At 42.5% G+C, this 11,859-nt stretch overlaps 1 protein-coding gene across 4 annotated transcripts in view; it reads left to right on the forward strand.

Moving 5' to 3' along the window:
- The window catches only part of LOC116845555, a 275,053-nt gene that overhangs the window by 199,091 nt on the left and 64,103 nt on the right, over positions 1-11,859 (forward strand). For 3 of the 4 annotated variants that reach the window (XM_032818338.1, XM_032818339.1, XM_032818337.1), the window contains exons 4-5: positions 599-810; positions 8,904-9,084. In XM_032818338.1, the coding sequence (XP_032674229.1) occupies positions 599-810; positions 8,904-9,084 (393 nt within the window). The remainder of the gene's footprint in view (positions 1-598; positions 811-8,903; positions 9,085-11,859) is intronic. The other variant, XM_032818340.1, reaches the window with a different exon arrangement.

Consider the following 11,859-nt stretch of genomic DNA (forward strand, 5'->3'; position numbering starts at 1 on the left):
TATATATATATATAGATTCCTATATATATATAGATATAGATATATATGTATATATATATATATGTGTGTGTGTGTGTGTGTGTGTATATATATATATATATATATATATATATATAGGAATCTATATATATATATAGGTCTTTAAATAGGAATATTGAAACTTCTACTACTTTAAAATATATATTGTATATATATATATATATATATATATATATATGTGTGTGTGTGTGTGTGTGTGTATATATATATAATGTATATATAAATATCGTATATCTTATATCGTATATACGTATATCTTATTTGTATTAAAAAGGTTTAAATATTTGTATTTAAAGACCAAAGCAATAAGAAGGTCCAGTATTACGTGGCTGGACATAGGTACTTTTACCTTATCACATATTTCGCAAATGCAGACTATGCGAATCTCGTCTTATCCTCATGAGGGTAAGTCGCGAAACGATGATTCCGACGATTCTCTCGGGTTTATCAATGCGCGTCGTTTGCCCAAAGAGAGACAAAAAGAGAGAAAGAGAAAGGCAGAGATAGAGAAAGAGAGCCGTTGTAATCTCTATAGAATCAAACGTTACGTTTGTTCCAGAGGTGACGATGTGCAACGATCGATCGAGCTGCTGGACAAGGTGCTCTCAGAGTACGACGAGCACGACGCGGAGGGCGAAGGTGGCGGCGGTGGTAGCGGCAGCGGCGGGGGCGGCTGCGTCGGCGGCGGGGGCAGCGGGGGCGTCGGGGATTGCGGCAGCAGCACGGAACCGAGTATTGGCCTCACGCCCGACGACGAGAGTCCGTCCTTAGGTACCCTTTTTCTCGTTTATCGCTTCTCCACGTTTCTTATTTCCTCACGGGACGAGCGCAACATCGACTCACCCTCGCTCGTGTTTACCGAGCGCGATTAACCGACGCACTCCGCGCCCGGAGGAGCCTCCCTTTAATGTTTGATTATTTATTCTTCTCGTTAGGGACTGTTGGTCAAGATAAAAAGGACGAACGATGTTTTTTCAAAGCGTCTCGTCTCGAGGCTCATTCACGAATCTGCGTTTTACCGAACGTAGGAGGTTCCGCGGGCGACTACGCAAGTAATCGCGAGCGCGAAGAGTGTGATTTTTTCAGATTCCTTCTCTTAGAACTTCCTCCAGAGTTTCGAAATTAAAGAGAAAGCGTTAAGAGCTTCAAAATTCTATCCGAGTTTTAAAGTTCTTCTTTCTTTAAAAGTTTAATGCTATTTTAAATTTCTTTCACGCGATTCCTTCACAATTAAATTATGAAACATTGTCGAAGGTAACAGTCGCGACCAGGTCGACGACTCAGACCTGCTCGCGTCTTTATTTGTATTGTCAGACGTTGTGAGAGGCGACGCGCCGCAGGATCTTGGAATTCGAGACTCGTCGAGCCCTCCAGATCCTTGGTCCCTTGGGTGCTTAGCGCATCGAGCCCCAGGTAGACTCTTATACGTGCGAGGCTCTAAATCCTAATCCTAATCCCAATTGTAACGGAGAACGGGTTGAGAGCCGTAAGCATAGCCCTAATATAGATTCATTACCTTGTTCTGGGACAAGTCCCCCAGGATAACCAGGAATTATAGAAAGGAACACGTTAAAAGAATAAACAACGAGCGCGGATACGCCTAGCGAATATTAAATTGGCGATGTAACTCTAGAAAAGTAGGCTGAGTAATTTTTGCTCACTGAAAGTCTTAACCCTCGGAGAAGAGTAATGGTAATATATGGTACGATTAATAGAGATGAATACATGGAAAAATAGTTAACTCTGCGGCAAGAATCTATATGTAGTAGCTAAATTTTACTGTAACATATGAGTATCTAAAAGTATAACTGCCAGTACTTGCAAATTCAAGTGTATTGTTTAGACTGAATCTCTCTTCACACGTCTCTCTTTTTTATCATCTTAAGTTACTTGACACATTTAAACGCGTAATTAACAACGTCTTAAAACGTGTTAAATGACGTGACGTAAAAGTGCAAGAAACGTGTAAAAAGAAGAATCAAATATTTAGCTATGAAACCGATGCAAATTAACGAAAAATACAAGAGAAAGAGTTTCGAGTTTAGAAATTCCTTCAAAGTTTTGAAGAAAGTAGCAAAAGTTCCAGTTACAGCGACAAATACATTTTCAGCAAACCACGGTCGGCTGTGGCAGTGAAATTTTTCTCTTCTTTCCGTGCAATTTTTATTTATTCAAGTAATATCTCAGAAGAAAAAGCAGTGGTATCTTCATTTCAGCGAATGATATAATAAATACTAGAGGGCAAAGCTTTTTCATTATGAGTAAAGGTTACTCACATTACCTTTCTAGGATTAAACGCGCGAGTCTTTATGGTGAAGAATTTTGTCGAGAATTTTCCGTGAATTGCGAGGCTTTGTTAAATATATATACAGCGCCCTCGCGATCTGATTCGAACGACATTTCGTGCGATTTCTTGTGTCGCAACTCGCCTTCATGCGCTCTTTCACTCAGTAGCCGTCGAAAATGCGCACTTAGCGTAAATTTTAACGTTCGTCCTTTACGCGCGATTTCGCGCTACGGCGAGATGAACGTTCACGGCGGAATCGCCCGATATCGGATCGCTGCGAAAATCGACACGGTCATCTCGAGATCACGAGCACACACATCGGCGAGCTCTGACAGACCTTTGACAGCGAGAATTAATTCGATTCTTCTTTTTTCCACGGATACCCGCGTCACGGAACGAACAGTATGTGGAAAACACCGCGAATCAACTATCCAGAAAATTTGGAAAAAAATTTTCATTTGGCGGCCGTGTTTTATTTTGTTTTACGCGCGTCGTGCACACTATCGATTCCGTAAATTCCGTGGGATGCAAACTTTTGCATCATTCTGCGCGCGAAATACGAGCACGTCGCCGCGAATCGACGCTGCAGCGCTCATAGATCTCACGTGCGTGTGTGCGTGCGTGCGTGCGTGCATTATCTATCGCGGTGATCGCGTCTATTTCCTTTGGAAACTATCACCTCGTGACTGACTAATTAAATCTCATCAAGAGCGATATGAACAGCGTTCGCAGAGAATCGCGCGTGACCGACGGATTATTGACGCACGAACTGTTCCTCGCTCATTTATCATCTATACGTTCATTCGCATTCTCCTCGGTGAGCGCCGCGCGCGCCGTTACGTCGCGATTTCTTGCGCTTTCACGCAAATGTCGAGATAGCCCGAGCGTTTGAAAAATCGCGACAAATGATCGCCACTCGCTGCGAATTTTCGCCGCGGGTAGAAACGTCGTCCGCTCGCCCGAACTCGCGGCGAGAGAGGAAGCACCGCCGCTTTATATCGACAGGGGGAAGATAGTAAATTTCCCCTGACAACCGAGCACGCCTCTTTCCAGAACTTCGCACGCTATTTCCGCTTCTCTCTCTCTCTCTCTCTCTCTCTCTCTCTCTCTCTCTCTCTACAGATATCTGCTCGCGCGTTTGAAACGGCACGAAGTTCCAGCGCCGATGCGAGTTGCCCTGGAAAGTCGTTCCGGACAACACGCGCCACTCGTGTGTGTTTCTATATATGTCTCTCTCTCTCTCTCTCTCTCTCTCTCTCTCTCTCTCTGTATATACACGTGTGTATACAATGTGCGATTTACGTGATTTAACTCGTCACTCTGCCGACTAAGATATTTAACTTTCCTGCAATCCCCGTCTCTCTTTCTCTCCCCTGCTTTCTCACTCTCCCTCGTTCGCTCTCTCGTGTACGTTGACCCAGGCAAACTTCCGTCGTGGACTCGTAATTGTAGGGCGCAATGTACGATGCAATGTGCACGATGCAGGTTGCACCAAACGCGACACAGCTTGCGAACTGCTACTCTACTTTTGATTAGAGTGCGCAATTAATCTGATTAAAGGACTCACGCCCAACGGACTACTTGAATGCGGCTCGTTATTTTGCCGACAAAGTGATACACGACAGAGACGATATGTTTTTATAACTAAGTATGGAACACTGCGAAGCAATTTCTCTATATTATGTGCAAGAAAATTTCTCGATGCGTATCATGATAATATTTCTTTTTTATTGAAAAAAGGATGACGTTGCCGCTACTTCTATTTTTTGCAATTAAAACTTGGATTGCTTCTTATAACATCTTCGAATCTGCATCTATTGACTGCTCTTTCGCAATGGTCTTCTTATGATATGATTGACTTAACCCTTTATAGTCGTGTGTCAAGTTCATCTCAATATCGCGTTTCGTTCAAGTTTATAAACCAACTTTTTATTCATTAATAATATATTCGATATAAATATATTTATATTAACCCTAGAATTTATGTCCTAAACATTCAAAAATGATATAAATATCCCTTAAATATGGATAAATTTCACCAAGCGCATTTTTTTTTGCCCACAGCTTCCGAAGAAATTATCGAAATCTAATGTTTTTTTTTTTTAATTAAAATAGAAATCGTCGAGAAATACGATTCTATTAATATTTCTAGCAAAGTTGACGAAAGTTATATTAAGAAAAAGAATAAAATACGTGTTTTTAAGAACTGTAACATTTGAAAAGTTGGTCTGGATAAATTTTGTCCACGTTAAGGTTCTAGGGTTAATATCGTAAATATATTGTTGCATTAATTAAAAAGGAAATATTGAAGTAAAGGCAAAGCACAATAAGACACGAAGTAAATGAATTCCCACGGATAGAGAAGAAAAGTTGAAAATAATTGGGATCGCGAAAAGTTAAATGCCTTGTCCTAGAAACCGCGCAACCACGAAAACATTTCGCGGCGATATAACCAACCGAAATGATTCACTTGCTCGGTTGCCTGCATCTTCGAGCCGCAATAACTTCATAGTTACGCGGCTACCACGATCCCGCGCAGTCGTAAACCGAGAGTCAACATCTCGCCTGACTGTCGTTTCCGATGCGACGACTACGGACTTTCCTAGACATCGTTTGAGAATGGCAGCTTAAGTGATTCCGCCGTGAAACTCTCTACAGAGATAGACCAATGCGCGGTCATTATCACAGAGATCACAAGTGCGACCCTCAAAATAAAATAGTTTGCCTGTTACCCCGCGAACTGTTGACACCGTGAAAATATTTTGTTGGAGAGTTATCGCGGACAAAAATTCGCCAAGATAAAAATGGCGAAAATATCTACATAATAAAAATGTACGACCGATTCTTGGACGATTTGCACGGAATGTCTTAGAATCGTTGCTTCGATTTCTCTTAATTACACTGGGAAAAAAATACTTGAAAATTTATTTATGCACGGACGAAACAACACCGTTAGTGCGATTAGATTTTCTGTTACTTGGGGATCAGATGAAAAACTCGGTTTAAGAACGGAAAGATTCCTGTGGGAGGTTTCTACTCATCAGTCAATTACTCTCAGTTATCTCAACCGAGTTTTAACGCGGCTGGATGTTCAGACAAATGCTTTCAGTCGCGGTAACAGAGATATCATTTTTCGTCAGTGAGTTTTTCGTTTGGTCCCCCTCCCCCTATTCAGTTACCCGAACTGAAATCTCTTGTCCGCGTGGAACGAAAGATTATTTCACAGAAATCAACTTTGTATATCAGAAATAAATTTTCTTTTCTTCCCAGTGAAGATATTCTTCTCTCTCAAGTGTTTAAATAATTTCCTTCTAACTTGAACGCAAATCTGATCACATGTGTTGGGCCTGACGTGTATCTTATAATGATGAAATAGGCTCTCCCGGATTTCAGCATGGCAACAGAGCTGTTCGTAAGAACGCGCAATTAATTATTTCCAGTCCCTTTTCATTCGACCCCGAACTTTGCCTTTACCGTCACTCCTGGCCGTTCCTTGAGGTCGTTCGCTTTATTTATACAACAATCGAGTAATTACCGTGCTTGTGATCATACTGGCGCGTGCGCCGGTATCTCCTTAACCTTTGAGACAAAGACCACCGGCCTTCGCAAAGAATCGTGGATCAAGGAGCGTAATTGGATCTCATATATGCCGTTTCATTCGGTACCTGCATGGGAATAGGAATAAATGCGCTTTTACCGGGAGCGCGCGGCCAGGATTTCGTGATTGTGTTTAAAGCCGTTGCGTATCCGCGTAATTAAAGCTGTCTTACCTGAAGCGGAGGAGAAATGAAGCTGCTTACAATTACCGAGCGGGCAATTACTGAGCGGCGACGCAACTGAAACTTTCTCATGCGCTGGTGTGTGTTTCCTTTTCGTTAACTCGAGTGTTCGAGCAATTCATGGAGATATACACGCGCGCGCGCCTGCAATAAATTGATTTGTACGTTCTGTACTTTCACGACCTCACCGGAATCTCGTCGTTTGGTTTTGACCCGCAACTGTCCGTCGATGAACGCGATCTCTCTCTCTTTCCTTCTCCCCCCCTCTCTCTCTCTCTCTCTCTCTCGATGATTGAAATGAATTCTACGCTGTGTTTATTTAAAAAACATAACGCGCGGGCGAAGTTTCCGATATCCATAACGGTCGACAAATATGTCTGTCAAAATTAATGTCATGTGCACCATTCCAAATTTGCAGGCCGTATCACGCGTGTTTCGCGCACAACCCAGATTCGAGCAAACAATTGGACGAAAACTCGGTTAACCATTTTCAGGTTCAAACGAACAAACAAACACACAAGCAAACAAACGAGGTCGAGCTTAATTTCATTTATACACGCGGCACGGTTAAACGTCGACGACTTTCTTTTTTTTTTTGCATGAGTATCGAAACGAAACCTCAACGACGCGATGACATCTGCCAAATTAATCCATTGTGAGCGTTTTTATCCGCTGGCACATATTCCCTCCACTGCGTCAAGTGCCTACTCGAGAGAGAGAGTTGGAAAATACCTACAGCTCTCGAGAAACACTCGGAAGATAGCTCAGGAGATACAAAGGATAATTCCTCGCGGATAAAAAGACAATTAGCTGCGGCAGTAAGAACCTGCGTGTGATAGTTAATCTCGTAACAATCCGAGTCCCGAATTTGGAACAGTCACCGTTATTAATTGATTCTTTCAGCGAGATTTTACTGATCGCATTACTGCACTTATAACTGAACCATCAGTTCCAAGTACAGCATTACGATGAAGAATTTACTGATTGTACTTTAGAGAGCGCTTGCATAAATATCGGAAGAGGCGGAGGAAATTAAGTAAGTTCTCGCGCGGGAGCGTAGAGCGTGGTTAAACAACTCATAGAAAACGCATTGCGCGAGCTGATGTTGGAAACAAAGGAGCAGGGGAGACACGGGGGAGGGAATGGAGGATTATCGTGAGATGGAGCCTCTCTCGATCTATCGGACGGTGGCTCGTCAGGCGGTCGAGACTTCGCTGTTTTTCCCGCGACTGGGATACATATTTTCCTTTTATTTCCATCTCGAAACGCTTCTACGGCTGTACAATATAAACCTGCCGACTTGGCGGACTGCCATTCAATTCGCGGAAAATTGGCGTGAAAGCATGTACATTTCTGCGAGAACGAGAGCCGGCAGAGAGGGAGAACGAGAGAGCTGCTGAGGCTGCTCTCTCGCACGTAGTACACGGTTCACTAAAAATTCAAATCGGCATTTCGTCCGACAACACGCGACTTCACTCGCTGCACGCCAAAGAGAGGTATCTGCAAACGATCGCGGCTTATTAACGAGTGATATCTCGGCCCCGAAAAAGAGTCAGGCCTGCCAGTTGAACGCATGATAACGCTTTCACGCGAGAATAGAATAATTTTTTACGTTGTTAGGGAAACATTCTGCATTGCATTGTCGATTAATCGAGCATACCATATCCTGAAATACGACGTCCTAAAGTAATAACAAACACTGCAATAAAGAGAATAAACAATCATAAATTCGCTCATTAATGCGTGTGTGCACTTATCACCGATATCGCGCCAACGCAAGCGTTTGGCGTGATAAGATACAGAAAGATCAGTATGGTCGGCCCAAATCTGATTGTGCCAACCAGATTAAGTAAAATGCGGAACAACTAATGATATGGTTGTTACAATCACAGAACAATTGTTGAATTACAGTGACGATACTTCTGGTTGCTTCAACCTGATTGTATCCATCGTATATGTCACCCGAATCGATTGCCACAACCAAGTCATGCGTAATTACATTGACGCAGTTGATGCACCAAACTGACTCGCATCAAGCATACACATTGCCGTCACACAACTAAGGTGCATCTATCTATGTTGATCACAAATACTTTGTTTACGTGCACTATATCTTTTTCTTCCGTGTAGCAAGAAAGAGAGGCATTGAGTGAGTTTATTATTGTCTCTATTATTGCGTTTGTTATAGTCCTAAGGTATCCTCTCTCAAAATATTATAACATACAATGATTATGTAAAAATCATGTTCGATTGATCGATATAGTGCAATGTAAACATTTTGGTTAAAGCACCGCCACATCTCACCAGTAGTTAAAATAATTAATTAAAAAAATTAAAGTTGCCATAAAGACTCACAGTACAATATTGAGGAAAAACGATCAAAGAGCAAAGAGAGGGCAAATAAATAAGGAAAATGAGCAAAAAAGCAGTTCTCCACACGTCGCGATTCGCCCGTCAAGACTCGTCAAGACAATTCGTTGAATAATCCATTTCCATCGTTTTGTTTTTTTTCGCGAAGAAAAAACCCTTAACGAGATATTACTCGAGTTGTGTGCTGTTTGATGCTTTATCGCGCGACACAAACTTTTCGTCGCGTATTACCAGGATCGCGAGGACGGAAGTAATGCAATTTCTCGCTGGACTGAAACTGTTCGGAAAGAGTCGTAACAGGAACGCCGCGTTTAGGATAAAGTCGATGTTCGACGGATTAAATCGTCTTCTCTCCTTCTCTTTTCTCCCATTCCGCGACCGTCGTCGTTCTGTCGGAGAGTTCACCGTCGTAAAACGTATGCCGGCAGGACACCAATCCGAGGACGACGGTTACATGAGCATGAATGGTCGGAAGGCGAAGATGGCACTGGTAGCATTACGTCCGGTTCCGGACTGTCCGGAGCCGCAGGATCTTGCGGGCGTTTCCACGCAGGAGTTCCCGCCGCCCCCGGAGGAGGCCGAACGTATTATCTCGACTCTTCTGCCGATGTAAGTACCACCTCTCTTCACTGATAATCACAAAATAGACATTACACGTTTCATCTCGAATTTGTCGCCCCGAGTCGAAATTTTGATCCTATTTTCAGCCTCTCTATTCCATTTAACACCTATTTTGACACCAAAGAAAGTGAAAAGGAAAATTTCGGACATCATCAGAGCCAAAGTAAATTGTATCATTAGAACTAAACCTACTTTGCTAACTTAGCTCTTACTGCGTTGTAGAATTCAAGGTTTAACATAGGACCAAAACTTCAACATCAATTTTCGTACGTTTTCGCTACCACCGTTTATCTCGCGAATTCTCTGACTGTAGATCATATTGCATTTGTGTTTGCGTAATTTTAGAAAGGTAATTTTACATAATTAAATCTACAAATATCAATTTACGTGGTGTATACTCGTGGTTAGGTAGGATGTCCGTCGCTTTTTGTGTGAATTCCGGAATGTTTTGTACGATGGCAGAATGCTTCCATTGGAAAACAAATTCTCTTATTGGAGAACATAACGATGCGTTTCGATAATCGCACAAGATATAGCGGATAGCTTGTCTAGCCGCGAGTATATACATAGCGCCATGGATGCCCTGCAATTCCCTAAATCGAGAGTTACACAATTCTCATACGTCTACGAATAAGCTTGAAACTATTATAATTAAAGCCATTATAACGTTACTATTATAACTAAAGTTACTTACACGATTTTCAACCTTAAATTTAAATTATATGTAAGATCGAAAATTTTATAAGTCTCGATTTAAAGAATGGTAAGGCATCCATGTGCGGCACACTCGATTTGCGCCATTCATCGAATGACATTGCAACGCTTCAAGTTGTCAGAAAGTCATCGTTGATATGTATGCACAGTATAATCGCGGTTATAAATATATAAAAATTATACTCCCAAAAATAGCGTTCTCTCAATTAAGAAAATAAACCCTCTCTTCCAAATGTCACAGATGTCAGTCTCTGTATTGTCACTCTTCGGCTTCTGTCATAACCGATTACCGCGCGTACACATCAGCAGTGATTTTCAAAGCTGACAAACGTTGCAATTCCGTTGGACAAGAAATGTGCAAACCGTTCAGCGTACATAGCTCGCGTGTCACAAAATCGTGATAACATTAATTCCTTAAATCGCGCAACCCGCGGTACTCCAATCACGGAATATCGATCGCAAGTATCGGGACGACTTTTGTAAGTTCTTAAGCAAGGCAGTGTCGAAGTTGTCGAGCTGAAATTCAGGAACTAACTATTTCTTCAAGAAAAGACCATTCATTTTGTCATCTCTCTTAATTTCACGGCGACATCGTTCAGTCGGCGTAAATGAGAAATCGCAAACGTCGATTTGCCGATAAGTTTATTAGTCATCCTAAGACCGCGTGTGACTCGTGGCTCCTCCAATAAAGGTATCGCCCGGAGGAACGTGTCTTGCCTATTGGAAATGCCGGCGGGAAGCATCAGTTTCGCCGTTTATCGGCTGGAAACAAATCAGTCAAGAGTCGAATGTCGATCGACCGGTTCGCCGTCGCCCTCGCCGTCGCACGTCTTCATACACTTCGCCCGTATACAACGTCTGTCAATAGACATGCGCGTGGTCCTTCCCATTGAATTTCATTTGACTCCCGACACACTCCTCGTAGCACTCCGGTTGTCGTCGGATTCGTCCGATAGCAAAAGTGTAATATTGACAGACAACTCGACTCTCCTGCGTTATAAATATACGGAGTATCCCCCGAGAGGAGCGACGGCAACTGCAACGATGAATTTGTCGATTCCATGCGACAGTGTACGAATTAATAATGTTGTCGATTTCATCATTCGAACAAATTGCTCTTCAATCAAGATATAAACCCACGCGACTAATTAGGGAGAGCCGCCGAAATCGTACCGCTCTTCCTAAATCCTACCTCATCGATTTTCTTATTATTATTGAATGTAAACCACATCTAACAATAGAAAATAAGAAATAATTGAAAGCAATGAATAATGAATAAAATAGAATATTTTCTGATTATATTTTACTTTGCATGTGTTAAAATTTAAAAAATCAGGTACGATTCCGACAGCTCTCCCTTGCAGCATCTCGCGTTTAATTTCTAGTAACTTTAAAATTTTAAATTTTTTACTTTAATGTAATTTTAATATTTTACTCGGAAAACCTTGCTATACACTTTTGTTGTGATCCTCAGTCGTCGTAGTTGGGTACTCGCCAATGTCGATTTACGAATTTGTAGTTCCTTTTTCGAAAAATCATGAGGCACCAGTGGTAATTCTCGAGTTACAAGTGCGTTACAACGATAAGGAACTCCGCGCGCCGTCAGCTCTTAAAGTGTAATAAAAGTAACAGGATTCCACGTTTCGGTGAGATCGAGTGGACCTTGCCTCCTGGAGAATCTTGAAAAAGCTGCACAGCGGGCTCATGTCTTCGTAAGCGGCGCCGGGATTGACAAATCACATTCGCAAATCCGCGGCGTACTTTCGGGACAGCGAAATCGCGCGTGGAATACTATACCCGGCCGCGCGCGACTCTCTTTATCGACGACAGGTGCGGTGCTATAAATAATTTCGTTCACGTACCAGACGGCGATAGCTCACGCTCTTAGAATTCTCGTCCGGGACGGTCGAATCGTCGCGTCTCTCTCGCTGTCGTCCTTCGCGCACCTGAGGAACATTCGAGGTCCGCGGACTTCCGTTTCTGTAATGAGAAGCCAGCCTCTGGTCTCTCTCTCTCTCTCTCTCTCTCTCTCTCTCTCTCTCTCTCTCT

This window comes from Odontomachus brunneus, unplaced genomic scaffold (assembly GCF_010583005.1).
Source record: "Odontomachus brunneus isolate Ranch 3 - 2012 unplaced genomic scaffold, Obru_v1 Obru_scaffold_053, whole genome shotgun sequence".
In the NCBI taxonomy this organism is placed as follows: Eukaryota; Metazoa; Arthropoda; class Insecta; order Hymenoptera; family Formicidae; genus Odontomachus; species Odontomachus brunneus.